The sequence below is a fragment of the Pipistrellus hanaki genome (assembly GCF_964339955.1).
Source record: "Pipistrellus hanaki genome assembly, chromosome: 5".
Lineage (NCBI taxonomy): Eukaryota > Metazoa > Chordata > Mammalia > Chiroptera > Vespertilionidae > Pipistrellus > Pipistrellus hanaki.
The window spans coordinates 85223065-85241381 of NC_140507.1; the positions used below are offsets into that span (position 1 = coordinate 85223065).

General features: G+C 51.2%; 1 protein-coding gene across 2 annotated transcripts in view; it reads right to left on the reverse strand.

The window, feature by feature from the left end:
• The window catches only part of LOXL2 (lysyl oxidase like 2), a 95071-nt gene that overhangs the window by 12835 nt on the left and 63919 nt on the right, over positions 1-18317 (reverse strand). Inside the window, exons 6-9 of one of the 2 annotated variants that reach the window (XM_084884447.1) lie at positions 17211-17391; positions 9140-9291; positions 3824-3991; positions 1863-2025 (exon numbers count right to left, since the gene is read on the reverse strand). In XM_084884447.1, the coding sequence (XP_084740573.1) occupies positions 1863-2025; positions 3824-3991; positions 9140-9291; positions 17211-17391 (664 nt within the window). Of the gene's footprint in view, positions 1-1862; positions 2026-3823; positions 3992-9139; positions 9292-17210; positions 17395-18317 lie in introns of both variants that reach the window. The other variant, XM_084884446.1, reaches the window with a different exon arrangement.

An 18317-nucleotide genomic window follows, 5' to 3' on the forward strand; every position in this document is an offset into this window, starting at 1 on the left:
CCCCCTTCCCAGGTATTTGACTTCTGATTCCTGAACTGAGACAAACCCCCATCCCTGCCTAGCACCACCTTCTGGAACGATCCATGGTCTCCCTCTCTCAAGGTCACCTTCCTTAAGGAACACCAGCCCACATTCCCCTTCCCTGAGTGCCCAGTTGGACGCCTCGGCCAATATCAGTGCAGATGGGCAAAACCTTGGAAATTGTGCAATCTTTAATAGGTCCATTAGGATTCATACTATCACCGTTATATCATTCTCTCTACTTTTGAGTAGTTTGAGATTTCCCATAATGGAAAGCAAATAATAATAAGGATGGCCGAAACCGGTTTGGCTCAGTGGATAGAGCGTCGGCCTGTGGACTGAAAGGTCCCAGGTTCGATTCTGGTCAAGGGCATGTACCTTGGCTGCGGGCACATCCCCAGTAGGGGGTGTGCAGGAGGCAGCTGATCGATGTTTATAACACTCTATTCCTCTCTCTTCCTTTCTGTAAAAAAATCAATAAAAATATATTAAAAAATAATAAGGATGATGACAAACAGTAACAATGTTCTCTCTACCCCAAAAGAACCCTCTAATACGTGGGTCCGATTCTTTTGGGAGTGGATACAGATCTATTTTCCAACCTGTGTAACACTGTATGTAGGTTTAGTCTTTTTTTTTTGCCAATATCTACTTTTCTTTCATCTGCCTGTATTTTATGCTACCTTGAGTTTTATTTAGGTTTATGTTATCTCAATGTCCTTTTTTTGGGGGGGGAGGGGGAGAAGGTGTATTACAGGTACAAATGAATTAATAAGCCATGACAGCATCAGGAAGCGGTCTCGCTTCTCGCTGCTTGGATGTATTCCCCCAGGGGACTGTACTGGCGATGATCTCAGGCTCTCCTCTCAGACAGGATGCAATAGCTTGGGATGTCTGCCCAAAGGAGCCAGCGCTGGCAGCCAGTGCCCTGCCTTCCCCAGGCAGAGGACTTGCTGAGTGAGTCTTGCAGGGGGTGATGAGAGAACAGAACGGACTGAGCTCAAGGTTTCATAGTCTCCCTCGTTCTCCAGGATGGTAAATGACAGTGCATCATTTTTTATCAAGCGCCTGCACGTATTCATTGTCACGTTTAATTTTCAGTTTCTAGCAAAAACAACTGTAGATCATAGTGGTTAACTAACGTTGTCAAGATCAGCAGTAAGTGGCAGGCGGGTCTGGTCTCAGATCTCTCGGGCCTCTCCAGCCTCCCTGATTCACAAGGGCGTGGGGAGGGTGGCGCTTGGGATCAGGAGATGACAGGCCCGAAGGCTGTTCCCTGGTCCTCTCTCTCAGCCTGGGAGGGAGACTTCACACCCTCGGCCATTCTGAATCCTGACAGGGATTCTTCCCCTTCTATATTGTCAGTCTTTCTGGAATGCCCAGGGCGTCACCAGGAAGCAAAATCACCTCCAGGCTGTGCAACAGAAAATGACCTACAGAGGAGGGCGGAAGGAAGGAAGTGGTGTGTGCAAGGGCTTCATGCTTCTCTAACCTCCGAACCATCCTCCTGCTAAGAGCAAGGAGTTCTCAGCCACTTAATTTGCTCAAGGTTGCTTAAAGAGTCTACAGTGGCCCTGAGATTCGAACCCAAGGCCCCCCAGACACCCTGATTACTCCCTAACCCTAACCCACTTCGCCATCAAGCAAGGTTCTCTGGGTGGGGTTGGGGGGAGGGGAGACCCTTTAGCCCCCACCTTCCCGTGTAACAAGGATTAACCTCTTCGTTCCTTTGTTGCTCAGCCAATGACAGAGGGCCCAGAGCCTTGCGAGGAATAACCACTGAGACTCTGGTCCTTTCCTGGAGCCTGGCAGGGAGGTGGATCCCACCCCCAGGAACTCACTTTCTGAGCAGGCGACTCCGGCCCCATATTGTATCCCGCCCTGGGGGCAGGCCACGTCCTCGTCCTGGCGGCAGTGCGCCAGGGACAGCTCCGTTCCCGAGCACTTCACGCCGCTCATCACCACCTTGTTGGCATTGATGTTTTCCTGCCAATACCAGGTCTCCTGGGGAGTCAACAAAAGAAATGGCCGGTATGTCACCTCGAACGGTCACTTTCTCACATTCTATCATCGTTCAGCCTCACAAAGCTCTCAACCCTTTATGATCCCTTTGCCAGATGGAGATAACTGAGGCACCAAGAAACACTTATTCAAGCCATGCAGCTTGTTGTGGCAGAGTGAGTGAGAATCCAAGTCTTCTGACCATGAGAACTAGAGTCTGTCACTCCCCTCTCTCTCCTTCCCCCCTCTGGAGAGCTTTGGTCAAACAACTGTTCAGTGCTGTGTGTGTGTCAGGAATGGCTGGCACCTGCAACTCTGCTGTCACTGACTTATCCTGAGCCCAGGGCAGACATTACTAATCAATCACGGCACTCTCCTCTGTGGCTGACTGCGATCTCAGAATCCTTCTCAACACAGTAACCCAGGAAGACACCACCAATGGATCAGCATGGGCAGGAGAGGAGAAATGTATTCACATATGGCCGTGATTAGTTTGCTATCCATACATATAGAGAACCTGACTACATCTCTCATCCTCTAGATTGAAAACTGGGGCCTCGAGAAGGGACAGGACTTGTAATCAGTGACAGATACAAGGTGCAGGCCCTACCCCAGCTGAGGCCCAGATGTCTTAGGAATGGGCTGATAAGGAACAAAAATAGCTGGAAGGCCACTATGTGTAATGAGCACCGTCTCCTACTCTCCTGAGAGAAACAGAGCACCCTGGCTTGTCACAGGCAGTTAGCGGAGACGCTGTGCTGCCCAGGAAGCCGGCCCCCAGAGGGTGCGGGCAGCAGCGTCAGAGGCCACGGGCAGCCCTGCCCCGGTCCTGTCTTCCCGGACCTGGCCGGCCGTCAGGCTCAGCACGGCTGCCAGGCTTCTTCCAGGTCTCGCCCTTAGAATCCCTCTTCCCAAGCAGGGCCACCTGGCAGGGCGCTGGAGTCAGGGTTAGCAAAGTGGGGGGCGGGGTGCTCCAGCCCTTTCCCTGCTCTGGGAGAAGCTTAAGGAAAGCAGAGCCGGGGTCCTGTGGACCTGGGACTGTCCGTTCCAAGCCACAGGAGGAGAAGTGCGGCCTGGAAAGGTGGCTGCTGGGAGCACAGCTGGGAAGATTGCCAGGCTTCTGTCTCCTGCCCCACCCCGGCCTCTTGCTGGCACGCTTCTACTCTGGGGGTGCCTGTTCCCTCCCAGTGGGTCCAGAGGGAATCACTTTTGAAGCCAAACGCTGCTTGTCTTTCTCCTGCTGCCTCTCGGTAGGGGCAGGAGCTTGGCTGCCCTCCCCTGAGTCACTCCCTTTGAGGAAGGGCCCCGGGAGGAAGGGCAGCGGCTGTGACAGGGTGCTGGACGGGCGTGGAAATTTAGCGGCCAATCAACCAGAGAACGCATGAGCAGGGGCTACACTGGGCCTCCTCGGGAGAAGCTAAGGCACAGGGCGTGTTGGGCCTTGGCCTGGCTGTCCATTAGCCCATAGGACTGAGTTGCTTCCCTCTGCAAAGGGCATAGAAGGACACCCCAAGATCAGCTCCCGGCCTAGGGTGAATCCCAGTGTGTGCAAACTGAATGGACTGGGAAACCAGAGTCTAGGCCCTCGCTCTGCAGCGGGGAAAAGCAGAGGGTGACTGACCCCGGGACTCAGAGTCGTGAGGGGCAGAAGTGAGGCTGGGATGAGGTTGCTGCCTCCCGCCCAGCCCATGGCACGTGGCTCCCCTCCCTCTGGGTGGCCGGGGAAGGTCCGTGGGGGATGGAGGCTGACTAGAGACGGGAGGTTCAGACTGGATGGAGGGCTGAAGCCCGGGCTTCTCACCTGGAAGGCGTTGCTGGCGAACCCCAGGCCCAGCTGCCGGCAGACCACCATGGCCTCCACAATGCCCCAGTTCTCGCCGCACACGATCCCCCAGACAAGGGACCCGTTCCTCTCCACCAGCACCTCCACCCGGCCCTCGAAGGGGTTCCGGCCCCCGTTCAGGCGCAGCTGTAGAGAGAAAGGCAGGCATGGTCACCAGGAGGATGGAGAGCAATGCCACCAGCCCCAGTTCTCCCACGCCACGGGGTCCTTCCTGCCTGGGACACTCCGATTCCACAGCATCCCCAGACCCATGCTCTTACATCTTAGGTCCCGCTGCTGGCATCCTGGGGTCCTCGCCTGGGTAGCCAGGAGGCCCTGGACCACCACTGGGCACCACAGCAGAGCCTGCCTCCTGGAAGGAGATGCCTCAGTAACCAAAGGTCAGGTCAGGTTCTTGCATGGCTCCCCGCTGCTCCCCCGGAGTCCACCGGTGGGGAGCTGCTCTTAGAATCAGACACTTGATAGGACGCGCTCAGGGTCCCCAACATGTTAGAATTCCCCGAGATTTCTTCTGGAACCCTCTTCTCGCACACCCTCAACTTGGCTGGTTCCAGCTCCTGATCCTGTCTCCTCCTACAGGGCTCTCTGCTGCCCTCTCCCCCGGGCACTCTCTTCTGGGACCACTAGAGCCACCTGCTTATTTGATCATTCCACTTGGTCCCTCTGAGACTCCCAATCCGAACTTGTCCTCTTTTCTCTGTCCACCTGAACCTGTGCTGTATCTTCCGCTCGTTCCCTATTTCAGCTAAAGTCATACCCTCTGTCCCAGGGCAGCAAAGTTTGTATAAAAGCCAGCTGGTAAACACTTCAGGCTTTGCGGGCGGGTGCTCTCTCTGTCATAAGCACATCTCTGCCATGTGGTGTGCAGGCAGGCCCGGACGACATGCAAATGACTGGGCGTGGCTGTTCCATTAAAGTTATATTTACAAACACAGGCAGAATGTTGGGTCTGGCCTGCAAGCTGTAGTCTGCTGATCCCTAATCCATTCTGCCAGAAATCTGGGAAGCATCCTCAACATCGCCCGCCCTGCCCTCTCTCTCTCATGCCCCACATCCTGGTGCAGTTTATCTCCCAAGTCTCTTTCCAGCCCACCTACCTCCTTCCCCCTTCCCCCAGGCACCACCATCTCTCGCCTCTACTCTTGCTTCCATCCCCGTCAAAAGAAAGAGAGAAACCTTTAATGTAATGAATAGGAGTCACAGTATCCATGAGAAAGAAGCAAACAATGAGTCCAGAGAAGCCCATTCGACTCAGAAGCCAGTCGTTTTTAAGAAGCACCTGCTTCTGTCACACACACACACACACACACACACACACACCCGCTTAGAACAGGTGAGTGGCTTCCTAGGGCTCCACGGCTCTCCGCTGCTGCCTGTCCCGTCTCCCTCATCCTTCTTCCCCCACCTCCAGGCACGTGGGCCTTTTTTCAGCTTCCGTGGCTTTCTGACTTTCTTGACCCTGTCCCACGAGAAGTCACACATTTCACATGGAAGCCTACTGCATACAAAGGCCCTTTCCTGGCTGATCTCATTCCTCTTTCCAACTCCGTACCCACTGGCATTCCCCTCCGATGGGGGTCAGCGCCCCTTACATCCCACTGCTCCCCGCTGTGGTGAAGGCCTGGCTGTGGGCTTTCTCTTTGTGCAGGGCAAGAGCCTGCCTTAGGCTCTGACTACTGAGGTGTCTCCTTCCAAGAAGCCCATCTCAAATGAACACATTGCCAGCCATTCGACTAGATCAAGAGCCAGCCCCTCTGCCCACGGGGGCTCCTTGGTCTCAGAGATCTTGGTTGATTTTTATAACCGACCATTTGGGCCACTTGTTTTTTCTACCTGTGCTTTAAAATCCAACTTGTATTTTTACACCCAGCAATAAAAAGCGAGCCCACGGAACCCTCAGTCCCCAATAAAATCAGAACCCCTTGACCCCAATAAAATGAGAACCCCCGCCCTGAGCGCGCTCTCTCTCTCTACCTGTGACCTCACAGTGTGGCCCCAAGTGTGCTGTGTCATTTCCCTTTTTGTAAATAATAAACCTGTGTGCTTTCAAAAGTCTCTGATGGTCACAGCTGAAGGGCATCTTGGAATCCTCATAAGAACCAAAGGGGCCAGTCCAACCACACACTGGCTACTGGTAGGCTGAGCCCAGAACAGAACACCTACACTTCTTCTTAGCATTTGTGACAGTTATACTTAAGCTACCTTACAATTTGTTTAAGGCCTGTCTCCTCTGCTAGAATAGAAGATCCAAGGACAGAGCTGATTTTGTCTGTTTTCCTGTGTGATCATTATCAAAGGCAGCACTTCAGGAATGTTAGGTACTCCTCAACTATTTTTGGAATGAATGAATAAATTATCAATTTTGCAGAATGAAAGCATGGATCAACTTATATGAGCTCAAGCAGGGAGATCTGACATTTGGGGAAGGGTTCTAAAAATGCAAACCTTAATCCAAATTCAGTACCTTGCTACCCTTCATGTTTCTAACAATTCACGCCTTTGGGATAAGGCATGACACCTGCAGGAATCCTCAGCACATTAAACTGTCTGGTCAACAGTCCTTAGCAACAGCACAACAGCAGACCAATCCTTAGCTTCAGCATGGCCCTCGGGGCACAGGTCTTAATTCCTGCCATGGACTTAAGGCCTGCAAGATCAAATAGGTCTGCCGGCAAACCGACCAGCTAAGGGCAGCCACAATGTTCCATTAACCTCCCTGGGCTATTGAGTAGATGAATGACATGAGATAGCTCACGGACAGTGCTCAGACAGGGCCTGGCACTCAGGAAGTGCTCGAGAAATGTTAAGGCACTGTCTTAGCAATGATCATTATCAGCTGGGAATCCCATCAGGAAAAAAAAAAAAATGGCCGAAACCAGTTTGGCTCAGTGGATAGAGCGTCAGTCTGCGGACTGAAAGGTCCCAGGTTTGATTCAGGTCAAGGGCATGTACCTTGGTTGCGGACACATCCCCCGTAGGGGGTGTGCAAGAGGCAGCTGATCGATGATTCTCTCTCATCGATGTTTCTAACTCTCTATCCCTCTCCTTTCCTCTCTGTAAAAAAATCAATAAAATATATTTTAAAAAAAGAAAGGAAAAAAAAATGCTCCTCAGAGCAGGTGAAAAGGCTCAGACAGGCAAGAGGCCTTATTTCTAGAAGGGCAAACTGAAGCCTCAAAGAGATTAAAGAATTGGCTAGTGAGTGATTGTTATAAACTAACTTGTGCCCCTCCCCCTAATTCATATATTGAATTAATATGCTAATCCCTAATGTAACTGTATTTGAAGAGCCTTTCCAGAGGCAATTAGGTTAAATGAGGTCACATGGGTGGGGCCCTAATCCAACCTGCCGGGTGCTCTTACTAGAAGAGAGAGAGACTCCAGGGATGCACAAGCACAGAGGAGAGGCCACGTGAGGACACAGTGAGAACTGAAAGGCCAGGAGGGAGGCCTCAGGAGAAACCACCCCTGCCAGCACCTTGATCTTGGACTTCCAGCCTCCAGAACTATGAGACCATAAATTTTTATTGTTTACACGTCTGTGGTATTTTTGTTCTGCCAGTCCCGGCAAACTAACAGTGATAAAACTCAGGAGTCTCGATCATTCTGCCCAATAAAATCTGGACACCAATAACATCTGGTTGTTGCCAGTACTTTTGGGGGCCCTAAGCTGGCCATGCAGAAGCCTGACCTTGCCACATCTGATGTGGCAAGAACTGATGCAGCTCACAGGGATTTCATTCAGAGGTGACTATCTTCATTCCCTCCCAGGGGGCAGAAACAGCAGATCTAGGTGTCAAACTCTCCCACACTCTGTACTTGAGCTCAGGGGCCACCTCCTAGAGCCTGGAGGGTCCCTGAAAGGGTGAGGGCTGTTTGTGCCGGGAGTTTGGTGCCTCTGCTGGCATCCCTGGACCTGGCTCAGCAATTCCCACCATAAAAGAGTTCTGGAAAATTTCACTTCCTTTGGCCCAGATCGTTCCCCACTCCACCCAGCTCCAATCTGTCTGAAGTGAATGGTGCCACAGCAAGCCAGACTCAGCGCAGTCGGCATTTGCAGCTCTGTTATGGCTATCAGAATGCTGCTGGGCAATCAGAGATGCCGGCCTTCCCGCAGCTGTGGGGCTGTGGCCCTGTGGCCCACACTCCTGCTCATACACCAGCAGATGTGTGGCTTGGCCGAGTGCTATAGGGTGCCCATTTTTGGCTGTTGGGCAATGAGTTGCACAAGTTCAGTAGCACCTTTGGCATCCTGGTGCCAAGGTCAAGAATCACTGTCCGAGCAGGAGCCCAGCTGGGGAACCGTCCTGCACCCCGATGTGTCCATGTTTGCTCATTTTTTAAAAAAAGTATATTTTTACTGATTTCAGAGAGGAAGGGAGAGGGAGAGATAGAAACATCAATGATGAGAGAGAATCATTGATTGGCTGCCTCCTGCTCTGGGGATTGAACCTGTAACCCATGCATGTGCCCTTGACCGGAATTGAACCTGGGACCCTTCAGTCCACAGGCTGACACTCTATCCACTGAGCCAAACCAGCTAGGGCCATGTTTGCTCATTTTAAAATATGCACTCAGAAAGCTCTTCCAATGTGCCACCCACCAGCTAATTCACAGACCCGACCACACTCATGGCATAATGAGGAACATCAAATAGGCTTCACTGGGCCTTTTGGTAACATTGGAGAGCCCTCCTGGCAAAGAGGAGGTAATCTGTTGGCTACTCCTGTGGGCAAGGACATCCGAGCCAGGAGACACACTGAGGCAGGTTTCTGAGGTCCTATCTCAGGACAGGAAGGTGTGTCTCTGACTTAATGCTGTTAAGATTTCCTTTCTTTCCCTCTGATTCCCAATGTACTAACTGTGCTGTGCTTATATCTGTGATTTGCAGATCTGCTGTCCATGTGGCTCCTCTGGGCCCTTGGAAAGGGCCCCTGCCAAGGGTGTCACAGGTGCTGTAGACCTGGAGTCCCTCAGAAGGGACTGCCTTGCGATCACACCACACGTCCAGGCCCAGTGCAGGTTGTGGCTCAGTGTTTGCCACCAAGGACAGTGGTGCTTATGCACATGTTTTCTTTTTGGCACATTTACAAGTGCTAGGTGGCAATGCCCTGAATAGTGATGCAGCAGAGCCCGAGACCTTCCTGAGATCGTTGTCAGAGTACCCTCATACCACCTGCGAGAAACCTTCAGCGTGAGGCCAATGGGTTTGTAATTTCTGGAGCCTCAAGGACCTAAACATGACACGGTCCCATCTGTGCCCAGTCCCCTCACCTTCTTCTGGAGGCCCATGGCAGGGGTATTACATCTCACACCAGCATCCTCCTCGTGGTTGCAGCCCTGGGACTCGGCATTGAACTTGCAGTCAATGATGGACTTCTCATTCCCAGTGCACTCGATCTCGTTGAGATGGATGGGTCCTATCCCTGGAGAAGAAAATAAACACGGTGAGCGTCTGAAGGAAAGTCTCTGCAAGAAAATCCCAGATAATCAGAACAATTCTCTCCCACCCTCAAAACTCTCCCAACTGCCTCCCACAGTCAGCTCAATGACCCAGCCTTTCCTCACTGCAGAGAACTGCTTCTTGTCTTGGGATCCTCTTCCCTCATAAGAGCTAATGAGGGTTGTGCTAACTTGTGTGACGTTGGCCAACTCGCTCAGCCTCCTGAATATTGGTTTTCTCCCTTAAATGAAGGAGACGAACTAGAAGATATGGAGGTTTCCTTCCCAACTTTCATCTTCTATGCGTTTATGAACCTGGAAAGGGTGACTCTTGCTGCATAGTCGGGGTCCCTTTAGGAAGAGATAGCATGGTCAAATTGGATGATCTGAAGAAACTTAGAAAAATGCATTTTTACACTAAAGGTATGAACTGAGTGTAGTGACCAAAGGACAGTGCAGTGCTCGGGGGCCACTAGCACTGGGCACAGACACCAGCCTAGACCTGCAGGAGTGAGGGGAGGGTGCCAACATCGAAGCCAGGAGAGCGGAGCTGTGTGGAAGGGCCTCTGAGAAGAGCTGTCACCTTTGGTTGAGGGACTGGGTGGCCACAGGGACCTTGCAGGGAGAAGAAATAGCTGGCCTCTCTCTTCTCCCCACCTCCAGGCTCTGCCAGCGCTCCCTGCTGGCCACACCCAAATGTGCCCCTGGATTTTATGGGTAAAGGTGGAGAGTGGAGCTGAAGGGGGTGATGGAAGTATCCTGCAATTGACCTACGGTGAGCGTTCGGGAAGCTCTCAAACAGGCAGAGATAACAAGGGGAAGCTCCCCACTGCTGGGGAAAAAGAATTCCCAGGCTGACCAGCATTCAGCTCAGCTCAGCCACTCATCGTGATGGATCAAAGCCCACTGTTCCCAGCTTTGGGCTGCATCGACTCCCATCTTGGCCCCTGGCCTGTCTGTGACTTTCTCCCTCTCCTGATCTTCACCACCTTCTTGACCCTCATCACTGGAACACCCGCTAAAACCTCCCATCTTTACGATGACCCTCCCCTGACCTCTGCACCTCCCTCTGGCCCATCACTGTCATCCCCTTCAGGCAGAATTTCTCGAGAGCAACATCTGTTGTTCTGCTTCCATTGCCAACAGTAGGATTGTCCCCAGTCTGTTTCCTCGCCAGCTCTTCCCCCTCCCAGGAAAAGGCCCCTCCACCCTCCTGGTTATTCTCTAGTACTGTACTGACTTCTTTTTCACCAAAAGCAATCCATTACCAGATTCTGTTCACTCCCCCAAAGCTTTTGTTTTTTTCACTTTTGCTACAACACTAGTCCAACCCTGCCATCTCCCATTTGGATGAATTCAATAGTCTCTAGTCTTCCTCCCGTTTGTTTATTCCAAAGTATTTTCCACATGGTAGCCCAAGAGATTTTCTAATGCAAATGGAATTATGTCACGTCTCGTCTTAAATCCCTGCAGTAGCTTCTCACTGCCCTGATGGTAAAATCCACAGTCATAGGCAGCCACCTCCATCTTTTACCACATTATGTTGGGTCTTTATGTTAAGGGCCTGCCTCCCCCAGATGGCCTACCAGGCCCTATGGAATCTGACCTCCACTTAGCCTTCTGGCTCTGCCAGCTCCCCGTCCTCAGCCATCTGGTCTCCTGAGCCAAGTGTCTCTCTCTGCATGGACCCCCTGCCTGGACTGTCTTCCTCCCAGTCCTCAGCAGTTCATTCCTGCTCATCTCTCAGGGCTCAGCCTCAATGCCATTTCTTTGGAGAAGCCTTTCAGACCCCATCTAAGCTGGGTCTTCTCAGGGAGCCTCCCACTGAGCACTCTGCTACACGTTCATTCACATGGCTCTCTGTTCAATGATTGTCTGTCTCCCCAATAGGCCAGAGGGCCCACAAGAGCAGGCACCATGCCTGTGTTCCTTTAGTTTCTTTTTATATTAAATTGATTTCAGAGAGGAAGGGAGAGGGAGAGATAGACACGTCAATGATGAGAGAGAATCATAGATCAGCCACCTCCTGCACACCCCCTACTGGGATTGAGCCCACAACTGACCAGGAATCGAACTGTAACCTCCTGGTTCCTAGGTCGATGCTCAACCACCGAGCCAGTCTCTGTGTTCCTTTTGTATTCTCAGCCAGGTCCCGGCAGATAAGAAGTGCTGCAAATAGTGTCTGGATGGATGTTGACTCCACTGAGGACTTGGATGTTGGCCTCTGTGCTAGGTGTTGGGACTCATACATGAAGAAGGCAGACCCCTGCCATGAAGTGCTCAGTTAGTTTGTGGGGGAGGCAGACACTTATGCAAGGACATAATATGAGCGATGGAGGTGACTACCTATGATTTTTAAAAAAAATTCTCACCTAAGGATATGTTTTATTGATTTTAGAGAGAAAGTGAATGTGAGAGAAAACATCAAAAGGAGAAAGAAACATCAATCGGTTGCCTCCCATACACATGTGAGTCAAACCCACAACCTATGGTGTATGGGATGCCCTGACCTGGAATCGAACCCTAAACCTTTTGGTGTATAGGATGACACTCCAACCAACTGAGCCACCCGGCCAGGTCCTATCTATGTTTTGAACCTAAAGGAAGGGCCGTTGGCTGTGCCACGGGGTCTGAAGACACCAGTATCTAGGCTCACTGAGGCCAAAAATTAACTTGTAAGAGCAATCCATGTTATAAAAGCCAAGTTCTATTTCCTTGGAAATTCGTAAGTGATGAAGCCTACAATTCGCTGGAATTTTACAAAATTTACAAAAATCACATCTGTCACTATGGCTGGAAGCATCCAAAGACTCAGAGTGAAAAGACATAAAATAGAAATCCCAAACAGGGGTCCTGAAGCAAGTGGAGTCCACAGCTCATGAATTAAGATGGGCTTAGAAATGGGCAGCAACCTGGGACTCCAGTTAGATCAGGCAGACCTTGTTTGATGATTATGAGGATCATGATGATGGTGGTGATGATGATGGTAATGGTATAATGATGGTGGTGGTAATGGTAATGGTATAATAATGGTGGTGGTGGTGGTGATGAGAAAGGCAGTGATGATGATGATGGTGGTGATGAAGATATCTAATATTTGAGCACTTACTCTGTGCTGGATTCTGTCCTATACACATTGCTTCTATTAAATCATTTAATCATCACAATAACCCAATAAAATGAGGAAACTGGAGATGAAAGATTAAGTAACTGGTCCAATGGTAGGTATTATTTTCATTATTATTACTAGTATATTATTTTGTTAATCCTAACTAGAGGATTATTTTCTCCATTGATTTTTCAGAGAGAGTGAAAGGGAAGGGGAGAGACAGAAAGACAGAGAAACATCGATGTGAGAGAGACACATCAATTGGTTGCCCCCGCATATGTTCCAAATAGGGCCGGGGAATCAAGTCTGCAACTGAGGTACATGCCCTTGACTGGAATGGAACCCAAGACCCTTCAGTCCGCCGCCGACACTCTGTCCACTGAGCCAAACCGGCTAGAGCTTTAGCATTAGCTCTTACATGTCATCACCTCTTTGTTAGTGTAAGTTATCTCTGGGGTTATATCATTTTCTCCACTTGAGATGAGCTCCTAGAGAACAGAAACAATTACTACAAGTAATTATGGAATAAGTAAATTCTCCATTGCACCGTGCAGCCCAAATACTACTCAATGAGTGTTTGTGGATTGCTAGACTCTAGGGGAAATATTAACACAAGAACTTAGCATGCTTTAGACTCCAACTAACATCTGTTTAGTCTTTTTCTGGCCTCACTGATGTAAACTTACATGGCTTTCTCAAAGGCTGGGGGCCGAGGCCCAGCGATCAGAGCCCGCTTTCCTGCAGCATGCATATTCATGGGGCACCAGGCAGAGCACCGAGCTGGGAAAACCAGTGCTTATCACCCTTTTTTTTTCTGCACCACCCAGTCCTGAGGTGGGCTGGGCAGGACAGGAGGTGTCAATGGAAGGCACTGACTGGGTGTGCAGCTGCAGCACAGCCAGTGGGGTCCGAGGCTCCTGGCTTCTCTTGTTGACCTAGGTTTGACCTGCATCCTGATCCCCAGCTTTTGCTTATTCCTGGGCTCTGGACTGTACCCTGAATGGCTCCCCACATCCATCTTGGCTCTGCTCTTCCTTCTTGTACAAGCCCTGGCCCCAGGTGACTACAGGGGGCCAGGTATGGGCTCCGGATCCACAAACAACTCTGCAGGTTGCAATCACCCTTTTAAGAGCCCAGAAGAAGAGCAGAGGACACAGCAGTGTTTTGCATGTTGTAAAGGTTAGCATTGCTTCACAAAGTTTTATTTCAGCTTTATGTGTATGGCATACATGATCACATGTCTTTCTGATAGGGCATTGCAAGCAAAGGGTTTTAAAGCTCTAGAGCAGTGATTTTTCAACCTTTTCATCTCATGGTACACATAAACTAATTACTAAAATTCTGAGGCTTACAAAAAATGTATTATATTTTTCGCCAATCAGACAAAATGTATAAATTTTGATTCATTCACATTGGACTGCTATTGTTGTGTTGGTGGTTGTCACTGTTTTACTTGATAATCTAAGTCAGTGGTCAGCAAACTGTGGCTCTGTTGACTAATGAGTTCGCCAACCACTGATCTAAGGGAAAAGAGGCCAGTGATCCTGACTCAATAGTCAGGTATCGCACGTTTTAAAAATTCTTATAGTACAGTGGTTGAAAATCGCTGATGTAGAGCTTCCCTGTCTAATGCAGTAGCACTTGGACTGTGGCCAGTGCAGGCTGAGATGTACTGTAAGTGTACACAACACCCTGGAGTTCAAGGAGTTGGTACACGAAATGTCAACTATTTCATTAATAACATTTACATTGATTTCATGTTGAAATAAAAATACGTCATGTGTTCTAGGTAAAGAAAATATATTATTAAAATTAATTCACCTTTTTGTTAATATTTTTTTTAAATTTTTTTTTTTTAGAAAGAGAGAGAAAGAGGGAAAGGAAGCCAGGACCGGTTTGGCTCAATGGATAGAGCGTTGGCTTGGGGACTGTAGGGTCCCGGGTTCGATTCTGGTCAAGGGCATGTACCTTGGTTGCGGGCATATCCCCAGTAGGGGGTGTGCAAGAGGCAGCTGATCAATGACTCTCTCTCATTGATGTTTCTAACTCTCTATCTCTCTCCCTTCCTCTCTGTATAAAAATCAATAAAATATATATTAAAAAAAAAAAAGAGAGAGAAAGAGGGGAAGGAAGAAAGAAAAATCAATGTGGGAGTAAAACATTGATCAGCTGCCTCCAGCACGCTCCCCACTGAGCACTGAGCTTGCAACCCAGGCATGTGCCCTGACTGGGAATCAAACTGACAATGTTTTGATGGATGGGACAATGTCCAACCCACTGAACCACACTGGCCAGGGCTTTCCTACTTCTTATTTGTTTGTTTACTTATTTATTTTATGTGGCTACTAGAAAATTTAAAATTATGTCTAGAAAATGTTAAATTAGGTAATTGGCTTGCAAAATATTTCTATTATTGGACAATGCGAGTCTTTTTAAAAATATATATTTCTTTATTGATTTCAGAGAGGAAGGAAGAGGTAGAGAGAGATAGAAACATCAATGATAAGAGAGGATCATTGAATGGCTGCCTCCTGCACGCCCCCTACTGGGGATTGAGCTCTCAACCCAGGCATTTGCCCTTGGCCAGAATCGAACCTGTGTAGGAGGAAGCTCTATCCACTGAGACAAACTGGCTAGGGCAACAATGCCAGTCTTGCATGTGTAAACTTCTTTACTATGTAGTTCAGCTGGCCCTACATGTGCAACCGGAACTTATTCATTTATCCATTCATTCACTCTTGATAAAATCAACATTCCCGGAGCACTGCAAGCTGGGACAGACTGGGCACTAAGGACACAGAGATAAAAGACAGAGGCCCTCCCTGCATGCAGCACTCAATCATGGGTGCTGGCGGATGCATAGATAGCTGGAAGTGAATGCGGTCTGCGTGCCGAAGGTCCCGCACCACAAAGCGCAGTGCCCGACTCTGACCTGACGTGCATGCTGGCCAGAAGCACAAGTGTCAGGGGATCACAGGAGGCTGGAGTCAGACATCTCCTCAGACATACATCCAGGAAGAACTCTGAGGCCCAGAAGGCCACGCAGAGTCACCGTGCAAGCAGGGGCAGGGCTGGGACGGGGATTTGCAGTGGCCACCCTTTCACTGCCCTCACTTGGGTGTGGTCACTTGCTCTACCAGCCGGAGCCAGGAATGACCCCATCTGCCCTGTGACCTGACACTGAATGTGGACTTTTCTCTTTCTGCCCAGCAGAGCTGACCCCACCCAGTGTGGCAACAGATAGTAAATCATCCACGGGTTCTTTCATGCATCATAAAGGGCAAACATCTCATTCTCCCAGAGGCCTGCAGCCCTTGGGAGCCTTTGGAGGCTCCAGGCAGCGGAGTAATTGGGTCAAACAGCACATACCCGGGAGACAGGGAATGTTTATGTTCCCCAGTGCCTGTTTATTCCTCAAAACCAGCGCGGCCTCTGCCCTGTTGGCCTTGGGAGAGCACAAACCATCACATCAGCCAGCCAGGAAAATGCTCTGTGCTAAATATGCGAGATTTAAGGCAAGCCCATAACCGGGAAGGAGGAGAAGTCACACAACCATTAAAGTCCACCCTAGACCCCAAATTTCAGTGCCCGCCCAGGAAGTTTGCAGAGATTGGAGAGTGCCGGCAGAGGGTGTTCTGAAAGTGAGCAGGACTTGTTGCAAAGGGGAAGGCCCAACTCTGAGTCAGAGGACTGGGGTTTCAGTTTTCCTCTACCATTAACTATGGGATGATCTCGGGCTGTTCTCCAGAGCCCCAAATTCCTCATTGTTCGGAGTAGACAGCCTGAGCTCCCCTCCAGCAGTGCTGCCTCCCAAACCATTATTTGCTATTATTTCCTCGGGGCTGGGATCCATGACCTCACTGCATTCCTTTCTGTGGGGCAATGACCCTATGTCTGACAGCCTGGAAACATCCTCTCTGGTCAGGACAGCACACACCTCCTCCCCGCCCATGTTCCCCACTCCCCGCCCATTCTTCCCCCTCCCCGTCCATGCTCTCCCCGTTCCCAGCCCATTCTTCCCCCTCCTGGGCCCTCCAGCCCAGGTACATACCCTGCACCGCCCAGCTGGTCTGCACCCAGGGCGGCTTTCCCAGCCCAGCCCACAGTTCCCCGGAGAGGCCGGGCACACTGGGCTGCAGTGTCTGGGTGGAGAGCCTCCTTCCGAAGACCCGGGGCTCGCACGGGTCAGTGGCCTTCCTGGCCGGGCGGGAAGGACGCTCTCTGTTGTGTTGTCATGTCACGTCCACAACATTGCTCTCAGCTCGAGAGTCCCTTGTGTTTTGTTCTTTGCTCAAACGGAACATTTGTTCAGGACACTTAATAAAAACCAGGCCCCTCTCCTTAGCATCCCATGACATCGGAGAGGGGCATCACGTTCCCAGGGAGAGCTTTGCGGGGCTGTGCCGGAGTGGAAGAGTCATGGGGGTTCCTTTGTGCCCCGGGGGGGGGTCCACAGCCTGAACTCTGTGGCCCTCTCCTGGAGGACCCTCCCAAGATTTCCAGGTGCTCAGCAAGGCAGTGGGAGCCCTGGGTTAGGGGTTGGGAGAGCCCCGTTACTCATTGACTGCTAATATGCTGTCTCATCTCCCTCCTTTGGGCTTCAGCTTCCAAATCCGGAACGTGGGGACTGGGTGTTCCCTGAGGCCCTTCCAGCTCTGACTACCCAGGGAGAGGCCTGAGAGTCTCTAAGAGAAGCAGCTACTGGGGGCGGGAGGAGATGCAGGGAGAGCATGGGAAGCTCCAGCAGCCATGGTCTCCGGGGACAGAGGCCTTCGCACGGCCCCCGCTCCTTACCTTGCCCCAGCCGGGAGCCCGTGATGGCCTCTTTGGCGCTCCCAAAGCCCAGCTCTCGGCAGACCACGCTAGCAGACACCAGGTCCCACTTGTCATCGCAGATGGTACCCCACTCGCCATTCTTGAGCACCTCCACGCGGCCCTCCCCGATGTTGGCACCACCTCTCAGCCGCACCAGGGGCTGCTGAAGAGACACACGATTCTGATGAGTGAAGAGGCTGGTGCACATTCAGCAGGCGCTCAGTGCCCACCCGCTCCCTTCCCAACTGCCCACCCCCAGCCCAGGCACCGGGCCCAGGAGCTAAAACTGGTGTGTGTGTGTGTGGCCGGGACACTCACTCTGCAAGGTCGCTCTGCTTGGCAGTCTCTTATGGCGCTTTAGTCCTGGGCCTCTGGGGAGCCCAGCAGGACCCTCATCAGCTTGTTCCCCAACCCATGCCTGGCTCAAGGACCTTACCACCAGCACTGCCCTCCACCCAGAACCTCAAGCATTCGAGCTACAGAAGGAAGCTCCTACCCTCAAGTCCGCAGACCCCAGGTGGATGTCATTCCACCTAACAGCCCTGTAAAACCGGGCCTGCCTGGCCACCTCTCAGGCCTGACCCCACTCCGGTCCCAGAGGCCCCACTCTTTGGAAGGTGCAGACAGGCTGGGCAGTTACAGATGAAACACCCCTGACGCTCACTACAGCCTGGAAGCCTGATCTCCTATGGGGCCTGCTTCATTGCACAGGAGTCAGAGCCCCTCTCCACCAGCGTCTCTACCCACTGGACCGCACCTTACACGAAGGGAGCCTGGTCACCTGACTCCATCTGCCACACACCTGTGTCTGCATCTGCTTCTGTGCATCCTTGGGTGTGCATGCATGTGTGTACCTGTACATGTGTGTTGGAGTGGGGGACCCCAAAGGCTTCGGGGTTTGATTCTATTGATTCTCATTTGATTCAACACCAAGGGAGTAAGGGGTGACTGTGCAGCTGTCCCATGTGTGTTGGATCAGAACAGTCATTGTTCTACTCTGGCTTGTGTAATCCTCAACCCGGGGCTCCCTTCACCCCATCCCCACCCCACCGATGGCCCAGGCAAAGCAGGCCTGGTTGGAGTGGT